At 53.7% G+C, this 25401-nt stretch overlaps 1 protein-coding gene and 1 long non-coding RNA gene across 7 annotated transcripts in view; both read right to left on the bottom strand.

The window, feature by feature from the left end:
* The window catches only part of EPHB2 (EPH receptor B2), a 149338-nt gene that overhangs the window by 41371 nt on the left and 82566 nt on the right, over positions 1-25401 (bottom strand). For all 6 annotated transcript variants that reach the window (XM_064397312.1, XM_064397310.1, XM_064397313.1 and 3 more), the window contains exons 4-5: positions 956-1111; positions 280-615 (exon numbers count right to left, since the gene is read on the bottom strand). In XM_064397312.1, the coding sequence (XP_064253382.1) occupies positions 280-615; positions 956-1111 (492 nt within the window). The remainder of the gene's footprint in view (positions 1-279; positions 616-955; positions 1112-25401) is intronic.
* On the bottom strand, positions 23376-23809 carry LOC135285272 (uncharacterized). Its single transcript, XR_010350212.1, has 2 exons — positions 23601-23809; positions 23376-23511 (listed from the first exon to the last, which is right to left on the bottom strand). It is a non-coding gene; the product is annotated as an uncharacterized LOC135285272 (long non-coding RNA).

Raw genomic sequence — 25401 nt, 5'->3', positions numbered from 1 at the left:
AACAAGAAGGATGGGACTGCATGGGCTAAAGCTGTAACTGGACAATTAACTCCAATATGCAAATAGACCAGAACTTATAAAAGTGTGAGACCCCATAACCTGTCATCCATTTTTGTGGCCATTTTGGGTTGTGCTGCCCAAGGTGCATCTAACTGAGGCCTCTTAATAAATCCCTACTTTATTCTTTAGCTCTGTCTAGTCTCTGTTCTAGGTCAGCCTTCACCGGGCACCACCGCGCCCCACGGCGTGGGAGCTGAGGCAGGGGGCTCTGGGCCTTACCGGCCTGGTTGGTGGTGATGTTCACGGAGGCGAACTGCGGGGAGAAGGGGCTCTGGTCGGTGACGCCGTTGACGGCCTGGATCTCGAAGGTGTACTGGGTGTGTGCCAGCAGGTCGCTGATGTAGATGCGGGGCTCGGTGAGGCCCAGCTGGCGCGGGGCGAACTGCACGTTGTCCCCGCAGCGCGTGCAGGCCCCGCGGCCCGCCCCACAGCTCTTGCAGATGATGTTGTACACCAGGTCCTCCCGGCCCCCCGAGTCCCGCGGAGGGCTCCACTCCAGCATCAGCGACGTCTCGTTCACGCTGGAGATCACGGCCTGGGGGGCGGACGGGATGGCTGGAAAGGGAACACACAGGAAGATGTGAGACAGCTGCACGCCTCTCCCCCCATCCCTGGGCAGAACTCTGCATGAGCCAAGCTGGGTGCTTCTCTTGCTGTCAGGATGTGTGCAGCAAGCTGGACATCCAAAGCAAAGAGTGCGAATGAAACCAGTCCTCTTACCCCGGGCTAATTTGACTGTGTGACAGTCCTGGCAAAATTTACCAGTTAGTTGTGTAGTGTCCCCCAAAACCCCACTGGGACAGACACCTTTGTCAAGCATCCCTCGGTGCTTTGACTGAGGATCATCTCCTTTCCCCAGCACGTGGTCCCCTCCCATCTGCCCAGACCCACATACTGGTGCACGGCATGTCCACGGGGTCGGCGTCTGCCCGGTAATATCCATTTCGGCACACGCAATTTGTGGCCCCTTCCGAGGTTGTCCGGCTGTTGATGGGGCAGTGGACACACCCTTCATCCCCTTGGCTGGCCTTGAATGTTCCTGAGGGACAGCCTGGAAGAGAAGAGAGCAGTGGTGAGCAGTGAGAAGGGGGCTGGGGGGATGCCTGGAGCCCAGCACTGCTGCCCAAACTATCCTTGGGGTCTGCAACATCCAAAGCAAATCCTGACAACTGAAGGTGAACACCACAGAGAAGGAACAGCTAGTTGGAAGGCCCTGAGGAGGCACCTGCAGAAATGGGTCCCTGTGTAGACACTTCTGTCCCTGTTCCCCAGCAGTGCAGACGAGTACAGAACAGGGATTGTAGGAGTACAGAGAGAATTTTGAGCCACCGCCACATAAGATGTCAGTGGCTGTACCAGGTCAGACTGTGGACACCACAATTCTCCCCCCAACAGCGACTGTCAGGGGGCTTTAGGCTGCATGTCAGGGAATGGTTCTTCCCCCAGAGGGTGCTGGCACTGCCCAGGGTCCCCAGGGAATGGGCACAGCCCTGAGGCTGCCACAGCTCCAGGAACATTTGGACACTGCTCCAGGGACACACAGGATGGGATTGTTGGTGTGTGTGTGTGCAGGGTCAAGGGTTGGATTTGATCCCTATGGGCCTCTTCCAAGTCAGGATATTCCATGATTCCATGACCACCCAAGGAGCAGGGCATGAACCAGGTGCACGTGTTGCCCACATCTCTTCCCCACTCCCTTCTGAGACACAGCCCCTTGCACTCAATGCCCCATGTGGGTGTTTCTCCCACTCTGTTACCCACTCAGTTTGTCATTCCCCACAAATGTCCTGCACCTGTTTCGCCCATAAAGAGCCCTGTGCTGTAACCACACGCTGCAGAAGAAACTGCTGCTCTCTGCTTCAAAGCAAATCTGCCATTCTTGATGCCATCCCACATTTCCATTGCCAATGGACACTCAATCACCATCTGCCTTGTCCATGACCTCTAGAGTTGTCCAAATCTGTCATGCTCCACACTGCATCACAATATTCACTTTTTTATTTTCTTTTTTCAGCAATGCCCACATGATTTTTTAACCACTGACTGTGAAAGCCTCAAGATCTGAGTTGTGAGGCCAGCTCCTAGCCCGTCTCTGTGCAGGTGTGTGTGAATTGGTCTGCTGGAAGATGCCCCTGTCCATGGCATCTTTAAGGCACCTCCAAACCCAAACCATTCTGTGATTCCACCATTCCATGAACCTGGGGTGGTTTTCTCCCATTTGTATCACCTCAGGTCTTGTGAATTCCAACTGCCTTCTCATTCCCTGGTCACACTGTCTCACAGGGTCCTTTTGCAATTCTCCACAGAGTTTTGTCTTCACGACTTTGTAGATGTGGCACTTGGGGACATGGCAGTTCTGGGTTGATGATCCTAGGGGACATTCCCAACCTTAATGATTTTATGACTCAATATCACAAATAAATTGTTGGTTCTGCTGAGCAGTAACAGTGGGCTGGGCTCTCCCTCCAGGCTCTGAGCCCCTCACAGGTGAAGAAGATGCTCCATAAGCAGCAGCCACTCAACCCCACATGTGTCCAGCCCCACAGGGCGGGTGAGGGGACACAGGGGTGTGTGGTGCCTACAGCAGACAGTGGTGAAGACTGGACCACGCTGTGATCCAGCACTAACAGGTTTAGCACTCATGGATAAAAGCTTTCAACACCAGAAAGTCCCTTCCAAGCCTAGGGATCACCGGTGCCCAAGGAAAAGCTCAGCTCACACCGTTCCACTGTGGTTTCTCCTGTTGTGACTTTCTGCTGCTGTTAATTCTTACACAGCCTGAAGAGCCTGGGGGTAGGCAGGTGGTTCCTGTGCTGAAACAAGTTTAACAAACTTCTCCTTCAGTTGCCTGCCAAGGCTCCCAGGAATGAGGCAGATCAGAAAATAGCCTGGGAAAAACATTCACTGGGGTTGCTGTGAGCAAGAGCCAGTGCTAAGAAGTAGCTATTTCTTATTTGGGGAAAAAGGGAAAAAAATAAGTTTGTTTTTTTTTTCTTCAGTTGTCATCTCCTTTCCTCCAGAATTAGCCTGAGTTTCTAATGAGAAAAGCTCTTCAGAGAAATTCCATCAGCCTTCCTGCTTGCACTATCTTTCCTTCCTCTTATGGTCAAAGGAGCTGTTGAAAACCAGGATCCTCCTCATGTCCCTGGATCCTTCCATCGATCCCTCACCTGTTCGATTCCACTCCTGACCCACTTCCCTCGGGACCAGCCCATCTCAGAGGGTGTTAAGCTGTTGGGGAGAGGTGATGGCTGGGCAGTTCTGCATTCCCCAGAAGCAATGGGGACATGATAACAGGCTTCCTGCACTAATACCAATATTTGAGACACACAAAAAACATAAGAGATAAAATTGCTCTCATCTGACAGCCCAGGTGAAATGCACAGTCATTCCAGCAAGGATGGTTTCAGACAGGGGCCTCTTTCACCTTCCTGAGGTTTATTTTAAAAATAGATACTTTCCTATAATGCTTCTTCTGCATCAAGACAGAGAGACATCCAAAAAGTGCCCAGACTGTGGAGGGTATTGACTACTCCAAGGGATAAAAACATTCCCCACATTGGCCCTGGTTAATGGCTGGAGAGGGATAAAAACTGAGGCTCAGTGGTTGTTCCTCAAAAATACCAAGCTGGGACACTGAAACTCTTTGCGTGAGCCACACAAGCCAGGAGTTTTGGCAAGTCCCTTCCTCCCCAGCAGATTCTGCATGGGATAAAATAATCCTGGAAAAATCAGAACTTCTCCAAAGTTAAATGTTCTGAAATCATGTGTGAAGACAGAAAAGTCACTGAAATTTGATACAAAGTCCTTTTTCTCTACTGATTTATTTTTCTCCAGTAATGACAACGTCCAGAAGTAAAATTGTCTACAAAATTGTTTACATTGTCTTCAAAACTGTTCTGCTCCCTCCAGGTCTTCCCCTGGGTGAGAAAACAGATTTTCTTTAGGAATTCACCCAATTTCTTGTTTCCAGAACAAACAGCAAATCAAAAGTGAAATGTTCACACAGGGGCTAAAACCCCTCCTGCCTGAACAATGGGAATGTTCTCACTATGTGCTGGAAGCATCACAAAATCATGGAATATCCTGAGCTGGAGGGGATCCAGAAGGATCATCAGTCCCACCCCTGGCCCTGCACAGACACCCCAACAATCCCATCCTGGGCATCCCTGAGAGCCTTGTCCAAATGCTCCTGGAGCTGTGGCAGCCTCAGGGCTGTGCCCATTCCCTGGGGAGCCTGGGCAGTGCCAGCACCTTCTGGGAGAAGAACCTTTTCCTCATGTCTAGCCTGACACAGACATGAGGACACCCAGTTTTCTACCCTGGGAGGGACAGCAACTTTGGGACATTGCTGTTTTTTCTTAGGCTTGCAGCAAGGACATCCCTAGAAATTCCTGCTTGCAAAGATGAAAGTTAAACAGTGAAAGCACAGAAATTTCTACTTTATCCAAGCACCCCTCATCCCTGGAGGGAGATTTTGGTGCCAGTGGCTCTGGCCCCATCACTGCAGCAGTTTCCCCCACCCTCAGCCCCGATGGGATGCCAGCAGGGGCTCACAGGGACAAAGGGACCTTTAGCTGCCTGGCTGCTGCACAGACCCATGGATGGCTGCCTCACTGGGGTATGCTCCAAGGCAGCCTGCAGCACTCCTGTGGCTCTCTCCAGCAAGGCTGGGAATGCTCAGCAGCACAGGGGGTCCTTGTTTCTCACTCACTCACTCACTCACTCACTCACTCACTCACTCACTCACTCACTCCTGGGGCATGGAAAGGTGCTCGTGCCTGGGAAGGCATGTGCTTTGGGAATCACGGAATAAACTGAGCTGGAGGAGACCCACAAGGATCATGGTGTCCAACTCCTGAAGGGAAGGGAATGCCATGGACCCACGGAGCATCCTGCCCTCCCTGCAGAGGACCACACCAGGATGTGGGAGGCAAGGCCACCTCTGCTGCTGGCACCAAGCTTCCAGCCCTCCTGTTCCAGGGCAGCTCAGCAGGGAAAGGCACCCCATGGCTCAGAGAAAGCCTTTGGCCAAATGTGCAGGAGGGGCCACACAGGGGCTCCCTGTTCCTTTGTGTCTCACTGCCTCTCTCTAACCAAATGTTTAATTAATCCAGTGCGAGCTGGGCAGGCTCCAACCAGGCTCTCCTGCATCCCAAACTGCCCTGGCCTTCAGAGTCCACCCCAGCCTCCTCCTGGAAACAGCTCTGAGCAAGCAGCTCCCTCCCACAATAAAAGCTCCTAAAATGGCACCTTCAGCCCATGCTGAGGGCTCTGAGGAAGGAAGGATTCTTCTCGCCCCCTCTGCCTGGCCCTGTTTCTGCTGGCAGCAAGGATCCCTGAACTCCAGTGAGGCATTTTTAAAGGCTGATGGAAGCCAGGCAGCCCTGGCTGTCAGGATCTGCCAGGAGCCTTAAATCCCCAGCCTTATCTCCCAGTGGCTCCTTTCTCCCTGCGGGGCCAGGGCTGGGGGCTGGCTCTGCAGCTCCCCTGCTGCTGCAGGACCCAGGGCCAGCCCCCTTGGCCACATCCTGCCTCCTGCCCCCCTCTCTGGGTTTAGGGGTCCCTCTCCATGCTTTTGGGATTCCTTCTCCATGCTCTTGGGGTCCCAGCCCCACAGCCCTCCCTGCTCCCACTAGCACCCTCATCACCCCACAAACCCTACATGGGTGCCTTGGCCCCACACCACAGTGCTGCTCCCACTCTGACCCCACATAAAATGAGTCCCACAGACATGTTCTTATGGAGAATAAGGAAAACAATGTTGTGAGCCAAGGCAGGAGGAGCATGGTCAGGACACTGGGGGAGGTGTTTTCCTTTCCCTTGCCAGGCACTGGGGATGCTGCCATGGTTAGGCTAGGGTTGCCCAGTTCAGGGGTGATATGGAGAAGCAGGAGAGTCCGGTGGAGAATCACCAAGATGGTCACGCCTGGAGCACAGGGCCTTTGGATCCACTTCCAACTCCCCCCTGGAGTCCCCAGCTGGAGAGGGCTGCAGGGAAGAGGAGTCAGGCCTTGAGGAGGCAGGTGTGACACCCGAGCCCTCTGGCTCCTGGAGCTGGCTGCTAGCTGGGAAAGAGCCAGGACTGGGACCTGTGGGTGCAGCTCTCTGCCCTCGCCCTTCCCAGGGCCACATGGGTCTCCTGTTTCCTTAGGGATAAATTTAATTAGCAGCCTGCGCTGTTACCTCATCCTCAGATAAGCAATTAATGCCATTGCCAGGTGCTGTCACTGCCAACAGCTCTGACAGCATTTGGAGAGCAGGGGAGGGAAATACAGGAGGGAAAACAGGGTTAAATGAGATTAACTGGAGGGGAACCTCCATGATGTGGATTACAGAATTGTCAATAAAGGGAATGGTCCCAATGCAAATGTTCCTGTTTAACCTCATCATTCTCCATGGGATGGGAATGAAAGCAAGACAGCACAGGCTGCAAAAGTGCCTCCTGGCTTAGAGACACGTCCCCACTGACTGGGCCAACACCCTACACCTCACCAGCAGCCCCAGGGATCACCTGTCCCATCACCTGCCCACAGGCACTGCTGCTCTGGCCTCACAGGTGGAGGTGCCAGCACTCCAAACCCACACTCCCTGCAATGGTGCTCCCCACCAGCCAGCTCAGCTGCTCCCAGCTCCATCCCAGGCTCCCTCAGACACAACTCCCTCAAAATGCCCTGCCAAGGACTTCCACTGTGCCCTGCCTGTCCACAGGTCACGGTGGCTTAGGAGCTCACATCTTGTTCTCAGCATCATCTCCTGTGTGCCTTGGTCCCCAGGTAGAGGGGCAGTGCTGGGACAGTGTGAGGTTGTGACAGGACCTTAGTGCTGGAGTGTCACAGAGCTTTGGAGAGGACAGGGCAGGACAGAGTGATGCCCTGCTCTGGGAGCTCCCCAAAACTGGCCACACTGGAAGGTCTTGCAAGGGGCAAATACACCCCAATCACTGGCCAGGCCTTCCTCAGCCCAAAGCTCCACAGACCCAAGGATCAAAGATCCAGCCTTTAGACACCACGGGACAAACCAACAGTGCTCATGACACACCAAATCCAGGCAGGTACAGTTCCCTGCTCTCCTGAGAGCATCCCCAGCCTCGGGCAGGACCAGCCTCATCCCAGCCCTACAGCTCTCTCCCAGTGCTGTGCTGCAGCAGCAGAGCTGAGCTCTCACCTGGGAGAGGCTTTGTACCAGGGGCTTCCCAGCAAATTCCCCCCTGCAGCTTCCCGGGGTTCACAAGGTCAGCTCCCTTCCAGCACTGCTCCCAAGTTCAGGCAGGTGGAGAGCCCAGCACACCTGTGGGCAGCACACCTGTGAGTCCCCCCGTCCTGCTGGGGGGGAGGGCACATCCATCAGGGCTGATGGGATTCACTGTCACAGAGAAACGCCTGGAATTTCTTACCTGCCCCTCAGCCTGCTTCAGCCTCCCCAGCCTGTCACAGTTCTTAAAGAGAAATGTAATGTAAATTTTTCTGTCCCTGCTTGAGCGTGTGGGACTGGGATGTTGCCAGCATCCTGAGAGTACAGATGGAGAAGACCATAATCCAGCATTTATCCTGTCAGGGCCATCCACATACAAGGGGAGAGGACTTCCTGGTCCCTGTTTGGGGTCAGTCTCCTCTCCCAGGAAACATGCAAAAGAACAAGAGGAAACAGCTTCAAATTGTACCAGAGGAGGTTTAGATTGAATATTAAGGAAAATTTTGTCGTGGAAAGTATGGTCAGGTATTGGCACAGGCTGCCCAGTGCAGTGGTGGAGTCCCCACCCTTGGAAGTGCTCAAAAAACACATGAGTGTGGCAGCTCTCAGGGTTAGTGGTGGGTTAACGGCTGGATTCAATCCTAGAGAGCTTTTCCAGCCTTAATGATTTCCTGATTCTCTGGTTCTATCCCAAGGGCACACAGATCTGTGTGTCCATCATGCTGCTGTAGGGGTGGCTGCAGCCCAGAAGCTCAGCTCACTGCACACTTCCAGAAGCCTCTGTGGGAAGCTGAAACCAGGGAGTGAGTTCAGAGGCCAGGAGCATGGTGCTGGTGGCAGCACATGCCTTCAAACTCCTGGCTCCTGCAGACACCTGAAGAGCAGCCCAGGAAGCAGCTGCTCCAAGGCCAAGCTCAGTAGCTCAGTGCTCTCCTGAAGCAGGACATTTCCCACCCCAGGAGTGCCAGGTGATGGTGGCCCAGGAGCAGTCCCAGTGCCAGGCAGGGGGGGAGCAGGACACTGCCAGGGCCTGCACAGCCTCCAAACCTTGTCTGGGTAGCTTGGCACACATAGAAGGAACCAGAGCCCCAGGGGCTGGACAGCAGCATGGCCTGGGAGCCCTGGGGTGATTTGCATGGAGCAGGGGAGCTCTGGGGCACTGCTTTCATCTCTGGGGTCCCAGCACAGGAAGGACATGCAGCTGCTGGGGTGAGTTCAGAGAAAGCCAAAGAGAAGCTCAGAGGGCTGGAGCCCCTCCAGAGCCAGGCAGGGAGAGCTGGGGGGTTCACCTGGAAAACAGCAAGGGAGACCTTAGAGCCCCTTCCTAAAGGGGCTAAAAGTGCCTAAAGGGGCTCCACGAGGGCTGGAGAGGGACTTGGGACAAGGAATGGAGGGACAGGACACAGGGAATGGCTTCCCAGTGCTAGAGAGCAGGGTTAGATGGGATACTGGGGAGGAATTCTTCCCTGTGAGGGTGGGCAGGCCCTGGCACAGGGTGCCCAGAGCAGCTGTGGCTGCCCCTGGATCCCTGGAAGTGCCCAAGCCCAGGCTGGATGGGACTCTGAGCAGCCTGGGACAGTGGAAGGTGTCCCTGCCCATGGCAGAGGTGGAATGGGATGGGCTTTAAGGTCCCTTCCAACCCAAACCATTCTGGGAGTCTACAATTTTATATTCTTATTTTAAACATACTGCTCAGACCAGCAGCGCATCCCTTTTCTCTTGATGTAAACACTGAAGCACTGCAGACTCACACAGTGACTATTCTGAGCCAGCTTTCTCCAAGAGGTCCCCTGAAGAATTTAGGACCTTCATATTTTGTTACTTTGTTTGGTCTTGTTTAATTGTTTCCCAAAGCTTCTGCCTGGGAGAGCTGTGCCTCGGGAGGGAGGCAACGTCAACCATCACAGGAACACTTTCCCAAGGAAAGGAACAAACCAAGCAGGCAAGTGGTGACATCAAAGTTGCACTGATGGAAAACCCCTAATCCTATAAACCCTTCCTGCTTTAATTGGTGTTAAAACAAAGATAATCTTATCTCAGCCCTATAAAAGAAGGGATAGGATGTTCTTTCTAAAAGCCTCTCTAAAAGCCCTCGTAAACTTGACAAACATTCCATGGTTCCAGCCCAAGGAGAACAACTTTAATCCTAAAGGAAACAGGAAAGCAAAAAGGGAGCTTTTCCTGGACAAGAGCCCTTCAAGTGTCCCCAGCCCTCTGGTCCTGGTGCCAGTCTGGAGTCACACTCCCAGCACTGTGGGGCTGCTGGGCCAGGCACAGAGCCCCAGGACCAGCCCCAGAGCAGGGGCACCAGGCAGTGCCTGCACTCTCCCACGTGTGAGCAGAGCAGGACCAGACCTGGGACAGATTTGTGCCTCCCCTCCAGGTACTCCCAGTGCATCTGGGGCTGCTCACTGTTTGTACCTGTCTCATCTCCACTGCCTTGTCTCAGATGTTGGAGGAGCAGTTTCAGAGCCTGAGATGGGGTCTCTGAAGGAATCCCCAGCTGACCCAGCAGCCCCAGTCCAGGCTGCAGCCAGTGGCACTATTCCCAAACTGCTCTGCCTTGACTCCCCCAGCAGCAGCAGCCCTCACCCCACACTCCCCATCTGCAGCAGTGCCCTGCAGACCCCTCTATCTGCCCTTCCCACGGCAAAACAGCTTTTCCAGGTGGAGCTGGGGATGCCAGGAACCCTTGGAATAAAAGTGGGCATGTTTAATCATCACATTTTAATGCTCCTTAGCACCCAGTTGGGACAAGTTCAAAGTGCCAGTTGGTTTGATGCCAGCAGCCACTTTCCAGATGACAACACTGCTCTGTGTCAGCCCTCAGTGCTGAGTGGAACTGGCAGAAGAGTGATTAAAAATGGGCATTATGGTGGGTTAGGTCACTGGGGGAGCTCACAGAACCTTTCCTTCCTGGCCTGCAGTGAGTAAAAAAACTGTGGGGAGGCAGCACAGCCTGGGAAGGGCACACACTGTCCACATGTGCTTCCCAAAATGCCCTTTGAAAGGCAAAACCCAAAGAGAACCAACCTTCCTCCAAAAAAAGCTCCCAAGTGCACTGGCAATGAAGAGCTGTTCCAGTTTGGGCTCCCCAGGACAAGAAAGGACTCCATGGAAGGCCACCAGGCTGCTGCAGCACACGGTGGGCAAGGAGAGGCTAAGGATGGACGTGAGCCTGGAAAAGAGAAGGCAAAGGAGAGACCTCCTGCTGCCTGCAGGGTGTAAGGAAGGTGGGCAGGACTCTAGCTGGCACGTGGAAAATTCCAGCTTGACACAAGAACGTTTTTCACCATGAGGGAGGTCAAGTACTGGAAGGAGGGACCAGCAGCACAGGGATCTGCATCCTCAGAGATGGTCACAGCCACTCCCTGGGAACTGAGCTGCTTTTCTGTCACTCCAGCTGCCTACAACCAGCTGAGCTTCCACTTCTCAAGGTCCAGGAATGGTTTGTAGGACATGGCTGAGAAAAAATTCACTTTTCCCTTTGCTAAAGCAATCCCAGTTCAAGAGAGGTCCCTTCCCAGAGTGGAGCCCCTCGGTGCTGTCAGCACCATGGCTCAGGGACTGCAGGGCCAGCCTGCAGCTCCAGCTCTGCTCCACAGCTCCATCTGGCCCTGCCACCTCGGATCCCCTCACGTCCCAACAGCCACACTTGTGGTGCTGAGACGTTTTCAGGGCTTCCCCAGCAACCTGCAGCAGCTGAAATTGGAACACTGTGATTGTTCTTGCACAGCAAACTGCAATGTTTACCCAAAATCACTGTGTCTGCAGGCACCTGATCTGCCAAAAAAGCTGGGGCTCCACTGAAACAGGCCCCTCATGGCTGGGATCATTAAGGCTGGAAAAGCCTTCTGAGATCTTCGAGTCCAAGTGTCAACCCAGCACTGCCAGGGCTGCCACCAAGTGCCACATCCACAGATTCACTGAACAACTCCAGGGATTGGTGATTCCACCACTACCCCGGGCAGCCTGTGCCAATGTCTGATCACCCTTTCTGTCAAGAAATTTTCCCTAATATCCAACATCAACCTCCCCTGGGACAGCTTGGTGCCATTTCCCTTTGTTCTGTCCCTGTTCCCTGGGAGCAGAGCCTGTCCCCCACCTGGCTGTCCCCTCCTGTCAGGAGCTGTGCAGGGTGAGAAGGTTCCCCCTGAGCCTCCTTTTCTCTAGGTTGAGCCCTGCCAGCTCCCTCAGCCTCCCCTCATGAGACTTGTGCTCCAACCCCTTGACCAAGGAAGTCCATGGAGGGAAGACAAATTGCTGTAATCAGCACACGAATTTTTGACAGAAAGCAGGAAATCTGATGTGGGGCTGTGCAATGAAGTCTGAGAAAACCACTGTCACCTGCAACTCTTCCCAAAGAGCAGCTTGAACCATCCTGCACATGAGAACCACCAGCGTGGCCATGTCAAGATCACCCTGTGCCAGGGACGTGCATGTAAGGAAAGCTAAAGCAGGGAGTTTAGACATTATTTCCTAGGAAATCTTTTATAAAGCCTCCCTGTGCTGCATGAGTGTAATGACTGCCACAATTCATAGCTGAACAAACACCCAGGAGCAATTCCCACTGTCTACATTCCCTGTGCACTCCATGTGTCATTGGGCTGTAGTGCTCGTGCAGCACTGAGGGCTGTGAGGGATCAACATCAGAGGGAGGAGGCTGAGCCCTCAGTCCCCAGGCCCCCATTCCACTGATAACTTTCTCTAAAAGGATGCTCTGATGAGGGAAAAACATCAGCAAATAATTATCTCTCTAAATCCATCAGGAGCAGTGCTTAATGGAGGGATCTGAGAGCCAAGCATGCCAGAAAACAGATGGGAAGAGGCAATTTTCAACAGCTCATAATTCCCATTATTTGGGTGGGTTTTGCCTGCATCCATCAAAATGCACCTTCCACATCTGAAAGCTTTCTTCCACCAGATCTCATACTTCCCAACTCCCAGACTTTCCCACTCCCACTGAAAGGCAGTGCAAGGAACTTGAGCTGGAAAAGATTTGAGGTCGCTCAAAGAGGAGGTTGGGAGATGCTGGCTGGTGTCAGCCATGTGAAGGTTGAGCCCAGCCCCTGCCTCTGTGCATTTAGGGTCTTCCCAGATTTCCAGAGATCTCCCACTGCACTCGAGGGCTGGCTGCCAGCCCCAGCACGAGCATGGAACAGGTTCCCAGAGATGCCAACAAGGCCATCAAGGACAGAGAGTACAAATGCACCACTGTGAATAATAACCAAAATAGCCTCAAATAAAGTTGCTGCTGCCCCCAGGAAAAAGGCAATTCATATTTTTACAATAAAAATTAATTCTGAACCAAAAATGACAGTGAAGGAGTAAAAATGCATCTTAAAAAGTCATGAACTGGTAGCAGTGGCTTTAAATTAGTCAGCAGAAAATACAGCAGCTGGTAAAAGCAGTGGAAAGAACAGGGCCCTTAAGATTAACAGCAACAAGATGGAAATCAAGAACACAAGAAAAATGAAGCCACAGTCAAGAGATGGGCCTGTCCCCAAAATATGGGAAAATTATCCACTGTGTCACAGAAGAAAAGGGATATTTAATCACATGGTGTGCATAGAGAGGGATTCTTTCATAACCAACACATCCCTAAAATTTTCCATTCCTCCTGAAGTAGGAGGAATATCAGCTATGGGCTCCCAGAGCAGGATTAGATAACTGGGACCCAAGAGCTTTAAGTCTCAGCCAAGGAAACTCCATGATGCAGCTGCTGGTGTTGAGGCCACGCTGGGGAAGCAGACACATGGATCACACCATACCAAAGCATCTCCAAGGGCAGGAGGTGCTCAGCTCCCCTGGCCAAGGTGATGGCACCAATGCCAGGGGTGAAAAGTAGAACAAGGGACTTGAAGTCAAGTGCCCTGATACATTTTCTTGGTGTTGTTTGGCTCTGCAGAGCAGACTCAGACACTCAGAGCATCCTCCCAGTCACGTTCTACACAACGTGGTGCTGGCATTGTGTGCCACAGAGAAAGCAGCATGGGAAACAGGGAGGGGCTGCAGAGACCAGGCTGAGTGTGAGAGCCCAGCATGGAGCTGCAGCAGTGGATCTCAGAGAGGAGAGGACCCTTTACTCTGACCTGGTGAGACCCCCACTAAATGCTGCCTCTGGCCCTGGAGTCCTCAGCACAGGAAGGATGTGGAGCTTCTGGAGTTAAGTCCAAAGGCTGGAGCCCCTCTGCTCTGGAGCCAGGGTGGGAGAGCTGGGGGTGTTCACCTGGAGAAGAGAAGGCTCCAGGGAGACCTCAGAGCCCCTTTCAGGGCCTAAAAGGGCTCCAGAAGAGCTGGAGAGGGACTTGAGACAAGGGATGGAGGAACAGGACATAGGGAATGGCTTCCCATTGCCAGAGGGCACAGACAAATGGGATACTGGGAAGGAATTGTTCCCTGTGAGGGTAGGGAGGCCCTGGCACAGGGTGCCCAGAGCAGCTGTGGCTTCCCTGGATCCCTGAAGTGTCCCAGGCCAGGTTGGACAGGGCTTGGAGCAGCCTGGGATAGTGGAAGGTGTCCCTATCCATAGCAGGGGTGGAATGAGATAAGATTTAAGGTCCCTTCCCACCCAAACCATTTTGGGATCCTTTGAAGGCAGAGAGTGCCCAACACCTTGGGTCAGGCCTGGATGTGGTGTGAGAACTTGAACAGGCAGCGTGGCACAACCAACAATTTCCCTCTGCAGCCATGTGAAAACACAGAGACATTTGGGCTTCTTAACCCTCAGACTGCCCAAGCACCAAGCTCACTTGGCTGAGAGGGGTCCCAGCAGTCACTCTCCAGGGACCTTCAGTGCCTTTCCCAAGGTTAGCCACTCCCTGAGCCCATGGCACGTCTGGGGCTGACACCAGGATTTCCTCTGTCTGCAGAGGAGCAGGGGAAGGCAGCCACGCTGCCTCAGTGGGAAGCAGCTGGGATTTTTGGAAGAGGGGCTGTGGTCGGAGAAGGGTTTTCTTCAAAGCACGAGGCTCCTGGAGCAGTTCCAGGCAGAGCTGGGAGCAGGACAGATGGCAGAGCCCCACTAATCCAGATGGGCAAGCCCAGCCCAGCCCTGCACAGCTCCCTGGGACGCTGCCAAGCACCAGCTCCCGTTTGCAAGGCGCCACTTGCTCGTACAGATTAACCCAGCCCCGAGAAGGTCCCATGGGGAGACACTCCTGTTTGGGAAGATTTGAGCTCTGATTGATGGAGGATGTGGGACTGGAGCAGAGAGAGGAGAGCAGAGCCAGGCTGGAGCATGGGATGCATATCCCAGCCCTCTCCTGCTGTAATCCTCAGCAGCAGAGTGCAAACCCCTGAAACTCACCAACCTGACACATCCTCATCCTTCATCCCAGCAGGAACGTGCTGCAGTGCAGGGATGTTAACAAGGAATTGCCTTATTAGTAGGGGAGGACCTCGCTGTTCTCAAGAACAACTTGTAAGGAGGTGGTTGTAAGGCAGGGGTTGGACTCTTCTCCCGGTAACAAGTGATGGGACAAGAAGAAATGGCATCAAGTCATGCCAAGGAAGGTTTAGATTGGAGATTGGGAAAAATTTCTCCATGGAAAGGGTACTGGACCAGGCTGCCCTGGGCAGTGGTGGATTCACCTTTCCTGAATGTGTTCAAATGAGGTTTAGATGAGGAAGATGCCCCTGCCCATGGCAGGGGATGGAATGAGATGGGCTTTAAGGTCCCTTCCAACCCAAACCACTCAGTGATTCTCTGTGATCCTCGAGGCAATGAGAAGCAAATCCAAGCAGGCACAGCTGTCCCAGGGAGCCCCTGCCTCTCCCTGTGCCCCAGAGCAGGGATCACTCCACCACAGAACAGGCTGCATGCACAAAGCAGCAGCAGGAGAGGGCTGCACCAGCTCCTGGCGTGTCCCTCAGCCTGGCCACAGCCCCTGTCCAGCCCACACAGCCGGGCTGGGGGCACGGGCTGGGCTGGGCTGTGCCCTGGGGACTGCTCATCCCTGGGCAGCAGCAGCACACAGAGCACAGCAGGGCCCTGTGCTGGCACCACTGCCCCCAAGTCCATCCCAGCACAAGCAGTGCCATGGTGCTGGAACCCAGATGCTCCCAGGACTGCTCTAGCTGGTCTAGAGCTGAAAATTAAATTAAAACCACGACAGGGACAGTTAATTAAAGCAGATTAGTGCGAGACTAATTAGGGACGCTGACACTGCAACCATCAAGCCCTGTGATGTTAATTAGCTGTTCATTAATGTCAGCTCCCTGTTCAGTACAGAAATATGAACTGCTGATCTCCTGGGCTTCACGTGCAGCAGAGCACAGGGGATCACTCGGTCACCTCCTCCAGGGCACGTCCTGCCTTGTCACCACCCCGCAGAGACACTGTCACCAACAACAGCGTCACCCCAGCACCACTGAGACCCTCACCACAACAGCAGAACCCCCAACACCATCAACAGAGGCCCTCACCACTAGGCAGCACAGAGACACAGCCACCAACGTGCTGTCTCCACGCTGTGCCCCACAGCCAGAGGCCCCCCCCTCACCATGCACAGCAGGACACCCCAGCACCCCCCGTGAGTCCTTCATGGACACCATCCCCTGTGCCACTGCCAGGAAGCCGAGTGGTGCCCAGCACCCACCCACAGCAGTCCCTAAAACTGGCACCCACTGAATTCCACAAGATGGACAGACCTTTTTTCTCCTCACCCTAAACCTTGAAAAGGAGACAGAGCTGTGGAATTGTTCAGGCTGGAAAAGCCCTCTAAGATCACTGAGTCCAACTGTCAACCCAGCTCTGCCGTGTTCATCACTAACCCATGTCCCCAGGTGCCACATCCACATGGTTTTTGAACACTTCTAGGGGTGATGACTGCATCACTGCCCCATTGGTAGCCTGTGCCAATGTATGACCACCCTTATCATGAAGGAATTTTTTCAATATCCAGCCTGAATTTCCCCCAGAGCAGTATGAGGCCATCTCCTCTCCTCCTGGGAAGAGGAAATGTTCCCTGGGAGCAGAGCCTGACCCCCATGGCTGTCCCCTCCTGTCAGGGATGTCCCCCCTGAGCCTCCTTTTCTCCAGGCTGAGCTCCCTTTCCCAGCTCTCTCAGCTGCTCCTGGTGCTCCAGCCCCTTCCTCATTCCATTTCCTTCCCTGGACATGCTCCCATCCCACCACTGTGGCCAGACCTGAGACAGAAAGGCTGAAGGAGATTGGAACACTGAGATCCTTGGTAGGGACAACACTCAGAACAGCAGGGAGCACAGCTGCTGCTCCAGGGAGTGCAGCCTGGGTACAGGGAACATGCACAGCAACTGCTGGGAGAACTTACGGGATGTGTGGAGCACACGAGGGCTGCAGGAACCAAAACACTGGAGCTTGAGGCAGGCAGAGGGTTCCAGGGGACACAGAAGGTTACAGGGAGCTGCAGAGAGCACACACTGCAGGAACTCCACATGGGCTTGTAGGAACTCCACACACAGCTGTAAGAACTCCACACATGGTTGTAGGAACTCCACACACAGCTGTAAGAACTCTACAAGTGGCTGTAGGAATGCCATAGGTGTTTGTAGAGAGCCCCCACAGTGACTGTATGGGGCACAGTAGGGCTGTAGGGGGCACACACAGGGGTAGCAGGAAGCACAGACAGGTTATGGGAAGCACACACAGTGTAGAGAACACAGACAGGCTGTAGGAATCTCCAACAGCCCACAGGGATGCCCATACCAATTTACACACAGGCTGTAAGGAGCATACACAGGGGTAAAGAGAGCACACATGGTGTGTGTGAGGAGCAGAGGTTGTAGGGATACACACACAGGTTGTAGGGATAACACCCAAATTGTAGGGATAACACACACAGGTTATAGGGATAACACACAGATTGTAGGGATAACACACACAGATTATAGGGATATCACACACAGGCTGTAGGCATAACATGAAGATTGTAGGAATAACACACACAGGGGTGTAGGGATATCACACACAGGTTGTAGGGACATCACACAGGTTGCAGGGATGACACACAGGTTGTAAGGGGTAATGATAATGCACAGGTTGTAGAGACAACACACACACAGGTATAGGGATAACACACACAGGGATGTAGGGATAACAGAAGCTGATGGGAGCTCACACAGGGAGCACAGAGGGGGCTGAGGGAGCCCACCAGTAGCTCTCAGCCTGCTCCCACTCACAGTGCAGCACGAGCCATGGGTGCCATGCACCCCACTGCAGCCCCAGCCTGCTGACTTCAGCCCCCTGTGAGCTCTTTGGCTGCCTGGTATCAGCCCAGCCACAGGGCCTACCTGTCCCACACAGCCCTAGCAGGGTGATGGGGACACAAGAGTGCTCCTGTGCCCGGTGACAGCCACAGTGTTGAGTGCTGAGCTGTCACCCAGAGGAAATGCAGCTGCAATGGAGCATCTCCTGAAGATATTCCAGCTGCTGGGCTGTACCAGCCCCCAAACCTTGCACATCCCTCAAATACAGCCACATTCCTCACCACACACCCAGAACCAAGCTACACCTTCACATCTCACCGTGGAAAACACAGGAGGGTGCTCACACCTTCTCTAAGCTGTATTCCACTCCACCACCATGAGAAACTCTTTGGATGATGCATCCAACATCACCACCCCAGGCTACTGGAGGGCATCCCTGTCATGGCAGTGAGGGGAACAAGATGAGATTTAAGGTCCCTTCCAAGCCAAACCATGCTGTGATTCTGCGTTTTAGCCAGCTCTGGAGGAAAAAGGTGTCTCCTGTGGCTGTGCAAACTGGTGATGGGTGGGAGCCAAGAGGGGACGTCCTAATGGGAAGCAATCAGACTCCACTGCTCCTCCTCCCCCAGAGCGTATTTAGAGCTTTCAGAAAGAAACAAAACTTGTTTATCTTAACGCTAATCAATTTATAGCAATCAAAATAAAACCCATTAGGAGCCATTCTCCATTTGAATTTCAAAGAGGCTTCTGACCCCAGGAGGCTCCCAGCTGATTGATTAGAAATTTCTGACACTAATGTGTGTCTTCGAAGGGTCCAGTGTGGCTTTAATTCCTCTCTCCTGAGACACTGATCGTGTGTTAACATCTGTCAGCCCCTTCCTGCACTTAGGGGAGGGGAAATTCATGAGCACATGGAGTTGCCTGGCACAGCTGGGGAGAAGGCTGCATTTGCTGGCTTAAACAGCTTCCAGGAATCCCTTGGGGCAAATCATTTGCATGATCCTTTTCTCCTTGGGCAAAAAAAAAAGCTGGAGTGCACCAAGAAATGAAAAGTAGTGATGAAGAGAGGGGGCAGAGAGTGGAGGGTTAGAGCTCAGGGCTGGGATTTGGCTTTTGCATCCCAGCTTTGCCCCTAACTCCTTGTGTCCCTTAAAGCAATAGGAAACACAGGATGGGTTAGGTTGGAAGAAACCTTAAAGATCATCTCATTCCAACTCCCTGCCATGGGCAGGAACACCTTCCATTCATCCCTGTCTTCCTCCAGAAAAACCACAGATGGCATAAGGGAAAAAAAAAATCTCAAACCCAAGACATATTCACATTGTTCCCAGGCTTTTCTTTTTAACCACATTCCCAGTTTGGAAACTGTAACCTTCAATTTTGGTGGGCAGGAATTCATATCCTTCAAGGGTATTCCATGACCCAAAGTGGACTGGGGTCAGTCCTGGGCGATCCTGCTCCCCCTCTTTGGAGGGGAAACAGGGGAACAGCAATGAAACATAGGAGAGGTGATTTTTATCTGGAAAGGTGATTTCTGTCTGGAGATAGATGTAGAGAGCAGCCTTCATCCTCCAGGGTAGAGCACACTTGGTCCACAGTGGTTTGTTAAGTGGTGATGAGCACACCTGTCCCCACTTGGGGACAGACTTAGGGCACAGAGCTCCTGGTCCTGGCATGGGGTCCTGCCCAGCTGGGGAACATTCCCTGCATGTGCAGGCACCTCTGCTGTCCTGCCAGACCTCCTGCCTTGAGGCCACCACCCTGCTGACTGCAGACCTGGCTGGGCAAGAAAGGGCATTTTTTTGGTGGGGAGATTGAAGTAATTGACCCAACAAGGGAGGGATTTGACCCATTACCCCACACTTCTTTGTCTGATGCAGAAAAGCTGAGGATGGTCGAACACTCAGGCTCGGGATCTCGCCATGGAGGGAATCCATGGGGGGGACAGCACTGGAACAGCACAATCCCTTGAATGCTTTGCATCTGCACAAAGAAAAGGCGTGGAGAAAGGGTGGGAGGAGAAGGTGTAAATCTGTTCCTGCAAGGGGAAGCAGTGAGAGCAGCAGGCAGAGGCTCCCTGCTGCCTCCACCCCGCTCCCACTGCCATCCATCCATCCATCCATCCATCCATCCATCCATCCATCCATCATCCATCCATCCGTCATCCATCCACCCATCCATCCATCCATCCACCCACCCATCCATCATCCATCCATCCATCCATCCCTCCATCCATCCATCATCCATCCATCATCCATCCATCCATCATCCATCCATCCATCCATCCATCCATCCATCCATCCATCCATCCATCCATCCATCCATCCATCCATCCCCTGCTCGGCGCTCCCAGGCGGGACTGAGCAACTCTCACTTTCAGCAGATTAAGGCAGCTAATCTGGTTAATGAAGGCAGATCAGGCCAGGGCTGCTGCTCTTCCCTGCAGCAGGGCGGGGTCACGGAGCAGAGCTCAGCCCTGCCCTGGGAAGCCCGGGGCTCAGCCAGGGGCTGCAGCATCCCGAGGGGCCAGCGGGGCTGCCAGAGCCCGGAGGGACGGTGAGGACAGCACGTGTGACAGGAGGCACCTGGCTCTGCCCCATCTCGCCCTGCCGGGTGCTGGGTGCCTGTTGGGACACGGAGAATTGTGGTGGCGTTGGCTGGAGTGAGGGCAGGGATGCAGCAGCAGAGCTGGGGAGGAAGCAAGGGCTGTCCTGGGTCTGCATTACAGACGCCAGAGCGAGGAACGAGATGAGCTTTAAGGTCCCTTCCAAGCCAAACCAGTCCATGACCCAAAGGATGCTGCTGTCCCTGGGCCCTCCTGCAGCCCAGCAGGCAGTGCAGGGGGACGTCTCTCCACCCTGACACCAGAGACAGGAGCCACTGCTGCCAAGGCTGTCTCACCTGTTCATGGACACGTCCCTCCTTCTCCAGCAGTATCACCAGCCGGGCAGCCCAGTGCCTGTGATGTCAGCAGGGGGTGGGGAGGCATGGCAAGGGCTGGTGGCTGCACAAAGGTCCCCTCAGTGGGTGCTGCCAGCAGGGCCAGGACAGAGAGGACGCTGCTCTCACAGGCACTGCTGGGTCTTCTCAGTGCCCCTGGGGCTGGGCCCTCCCCAGCCTTGCACAGATTTGGGGTTCAGGGTCCTGCACCTCATCCAGGTGCTCTTTGATACCCTGATGGCTGGCTCAGCTAAAGCCCAACACCCAGCAATGAACCCTCTTGTCTGACATGCTCCAAAACGTGGAGACGTCCCTCATCTCATTAGCTTGCTCTAGTGGTTAATCACTTAGAAACACATGCCTAATTTTTTAATTTGTTTAGCTTCAGTTTAACCCTACCAGTTCTTGTTATCCCTTTGTTTGGCAGATCAAAAGCCCTTTAGAGGCTGGGCTTTCCTCTTGGTAATCATCTCACCTAATCTTCATTATGAGAAGTCACTGAGCTACCGAGCTTTTCAGTCCCCAGTGGAAGGGCATTTTCCATGGCTCTTGGAACCACATTTGTCTTTCCCTGCAGCATCCTCCAAGTTTATTTTTCATATCCCACTTGAACCTTGCAGAGCAGGGTGCTCTGCTCACCTAGAGGCATTTCTGCTCACCTGGAGGCATTTTTCTGACCTCAGGCTACAGGACAGGCAAGTTTTGCATTTAAATTCTTCATCTGAAATGTGGCTTGGCATGACCTCCCAAACTTCCTCCCTTGCTGCTCACTGTTTTATCAGCAGAGATTTTCCACTCTATGCCAGTTACAGCAGGTCTGGGTGCTGCTGACTCATGCTGGGCTACTTTAGAATCACATAATAGTTCAGGTTGGAAAAGTCCTCTGAGATCATTGAGTCCAACGCAGCTCTGCCATGTCCACTGCCTAAACCATGTCCCCATGTGCCACACCAGCAGTGACTCCACCAGTGCCCTGGGAAGTCTTTCCTGTTTGACAACCTTTTCAGTGGTGAAATCTTTCCTAATATCCAATGTGAACCTCCTGTGGCACAATTTGAGGTTTTTTCCCCTCATTTCACCACTTTTTACTTGACAAGCAACCCCAAGAGCTCAACATGGCCCCAGCACCCTACCAGGGTGCTCTGCCTCCAGAGCAGAGGTGGTGCTTGGGTCAAGTTGGCATCATGGTCCTGGCACAGAAGCACCTGTGGCAGCCCAGCAGGAATGGCTCCTCTGAGGTCTCCAGACCACTCTCCAGCTCACAGAAAGGCTCAGTCCTAAGGGCTCAGGGCAGCTGCAGCCAAGCCTTAGAAATCCCTGAGGGTGGTGATGTTCAACATCTCTGGAACTTCTCTGCTTTTCCAAAAGCCCATCCTGAGCTTCTCAAGCTACATCTTGTGGCTGCTATTTCTTCCTACAGGAGCTGGCACCACCAGTGGGGGCCTGTCTCCTTCCTTTTTTAACAGCCCCACACAGAGCTGCAGCTGTGCTGAGATCCCTTCTTGGGTTTCCTTCTCCAGGTTCTCTCCACTGCACTGAAATCAGCTTGGGCCAAGCTCCAGCCAAAGCAGCAGCAATTCACGCCACATCCCTCCACAATTCCACACAGCATGTGATGTAACCCTGCTGCCCAGGAGTTGGGAAAGAGCATCCTGAGACACGAGATAAAGGCCTCTGGCAGCCCAAGAGCACTGAGATCTGGAACAGAGGTCAACCCGTCCAAAAATCCCCATCCAGCCTGAAAATCACAGAATATGCTGAACTGGAATGGACCCACAAGGATCATCGCATCCCACTCCTGGCCCTGCACAGACACCCCAACAATCTCACCCTGTGCCTGAGAGCTTTTTCCAAATGCTCCTGGAGCTCTGGCAGCCTTGGGGCTGTGTCCATTCCCTGGGCAGTGCCCAGCACCCTCTGGGGGAAGGACCTTTCCCTGATATCCAACATAAACCTCCCCTGACACAGCTTCAGGCCGTGCCCTCAGGTCCTGTCAGTGCCTGCCTCTCCTCTGCCCTCCTGAGGAAGCTGTAACTGTGAGGTGTCCCCTCAGTCCCCTCCTCTCCCAGTGGCATCCATCACCAAGAGTGACCCCACTGCACAAAGCACGGATGGCATCCCCAGACAGGCACAGACTGAGGTGGGGCTGCCATCATCACCAAAGATGTCAGTCCTGATGATGCTGAACAAGGAGCTGCCCTGAGCACCCCAGGGGTTGGGCAAGGGGTGACAAGTGACACGGGACAGCCTCCTCGTGTCCCCAGATCAGCCACTTTGCCAGGGCTGCAGTCACTGGCACTGAGTGACAGGAAGATCTCCAGGTGCCGAATGACTGGGCAAGAACATGGCAAATGAAATTCAGCAGTGACAAAAGGAAACGAATGCACTTGGGGGAAAAGAGCCCTAATTATACAAACACAATGATGGGCACTAAATTAGCTATTAACATGCAGGGAGGGGATCTCGGCAGCACTAGAGATAATGCTCTGAAAACATCAGTTCAAAGCTCATCCATCATCAAAAAAAATGAGAAAATGTAAGGAATGATGAAGAAAGGAGCCCAGTGCAGAGCAGGAATGTCATTAAGCCATGCGTGGAGCCACGGCTCGAACGTGCTGGCAGTGGTCACCCCGAGACAAGGGCGTGAGGGAGCTGATAAAAATGATTAGGGACACAGAGCAGCCTCCATATGGAGAGTCAATCAACTCAGAGCTTCCACGTGAAAAGAGGCCACTCAGGGAGGCATATAAAGCCATCAGGAATATGGGGGACATGAATGGGAATAGATTGCTTGCAATTTCATACAGTGTGCAAGGACATATTTTTTAACATGGTGCATAATTAAATTGTGTAACTTACTGCCACAGGCACCCTGGGCACTGGAAATATGAACAGCACGGCAGGGGACAGGAGGAATCATCACTCATCCACCCCTTATTTCTCTACTGTCTGGGCAGTACAGAGCTCTGCAAACCAACCAACACCACGGTGCTCCTGGAAAAGTCATGTTTATCCCTCACACATCGTCCTGCCCAGCACATGTGGACCTCTCCCTTGGACACCTCCTGGATCTTTCTGGGTCCGCCCAGACCAACTGCTTGGCACTCCTGGGACCTCCACCTGTGAAGAGCTGCAGCCAACAGGAGACACAAGCTGGTGGATGTCCACACTCCAGCCCCACACACAGCTCCTGGTGAACCATGTCAACAATGCCAGCACCTGGAACTGAATGTGGAGGGGCTGCCAAACAGAGACTGTGGGGCAAAGGGAGAGATGCCATCTCCCCAGGAGAGCAGCAGGACCCTCAGCACTATGGAGTCTGAGGAACCTGGACTCTGTCCCTGGCATCCCAGTATCCCAGGAAGTCACACTATGTAGTGCAGCCTATATCCCCAGACCCCCCAACATTCCCTGATGTCCCACTATGAACCATGGACTGTGCTCCTGAGACCCCAGCATCCCATGATGTCACACTATGAACCATGATCTCTGTCCCTGGAACCCAGCTTCCCATGAAGTCACACTGTGGAGCGTGGGCTGTGTCCCTGTCAGCTCAGCATCTCACACACATGACCACAGGAGCAGGATCTCTGGAGTCCTGGTTCTTGCCCCTGCACTGTGTGCCTGACCCTGCCCACCCACCCCCTGTGCTAAACACATTGAAACCTGCACAAACATTTAAACCTGTCCTAGGAGGCTCCAATCCTCTTCTGGCCTCCCAGAGCCTTCTGTGGAATAAGAAACCACCCCAAAACAGATCAAAGATATCCACAGAGAGTCTGTTTAAAGGGAAAGAGCTTCTGGGCTTCCCATTTGAGGGGTATGTTTCCCTTCATGCTCAGCCCAGTGATTAGTGCTCTCCAGGGACTCGGAGCTGCAGAATGAATTTGAGAAGACAGAGCAGTGTCAGGCTGTTAGAGGCTCAAAAAGGATCTCGGCTCCCCTGAGCCCCAAGGCTGAGCACTTACCATTCACATTTAACAACCAAACGCTTCCAAGGCAGGCAGAGGCCTCCCTGCTCGCCTCTCCCTCCCCGAGGACACCATTAGCACCTGGAAAGGGAGAAGGCACGGCCTTGGCAGCGCTCAGGGCTGGCCCTGGTGCGAGGCTGGGGCTCCTGCCGGCCTCACGCGCCGGGCTCGTATTTTTGGAAACAGCATCCCAGAGGGCTGCAGTGGATGCTGCTTGTTCTCCTGCCAGCCCTGACTGTTTTGGAAAGTTTGGTCGAGCTCCGTTTGGCTGCCTCTGAGCTATTCAAGCACAGAAAGGGGGTTATTGCTTACACGGGGGGGGGTTCAGATTTTTTTTCCCCAAGCACATTTGGGGTGAGGAAGCTCAGACTGGGGCTGCCTGTGCAGCTCCTGCAGGAAGCCATGCAGGGCCACGGCTAGCCCAGCAGAGCTGTTGGAAAGCATGCATTCAGTGCTGCAGGGCTGCTCTGCAGCCCGGCAAGAGGCACCTTCTCTGCAGCCCAAACACGTCCATTCCCACTCCCCCCTCCCTCCACGCCTCTGGCAGCAGCCCTGTCCCAGCAGACCGAAGGCTTGGCAGGAGAAGCTGGACAGGAGCAGGCAGGGCTGCTCCAGGCTGCACCACGAACACCCCAGGAGCCCTGGACACCCCCTCCTCTCCCTCAGCTGCTCGCCAGCCTAACGCTGATCATAAAGAAACCTCTGTGCGTCTCCAGGGAAGCGGGACTCGGAGAGGGGCACAAAGCCTCCCGCAGCTGTGTGTTTGCAAACAACCCAGCTGAGCTGTGAAGAGGGGCTGAAAGCAGTAATTGTCTTTAATTAAAGGAGGTTGGAGGCATCTCAAGCTTTGACAAAAGACATTTCCAGTCTGCTAGCAGCTCCAGCACTCAGCGCTGCTGCAGCCACAACCTGGCCAGGGGTTCAAAGGCGGTGGGTGACAGCGGGGACATGGGGACATCAGCCCTGGGCTGCAGATGCAGCAGTGCCAGGGCAATGCCACACACCGCAGGGCACGAGAGAAGGGCACACCCACGCTCCAAGGAATTAAT

The sequence above is a fragment of the Passer domesticus genome, chromosome 22, assembly GCF_036417665.1.
Source record: "Passer domesticus isolate bPasDom1 chromosome 22, bPasDom1.hap1, whole genome shotgun sequence".
Lineage (NCBI taxonomy): Eukaryota > Metazoa > Chordata > Aves > Passeriformes > Passeridae > Passer > Passer domesticus.
Note: the sequence above shows the minus strand (reverse complement) of the source record. Positions and strands in the feature narration are given on the sequence as shown.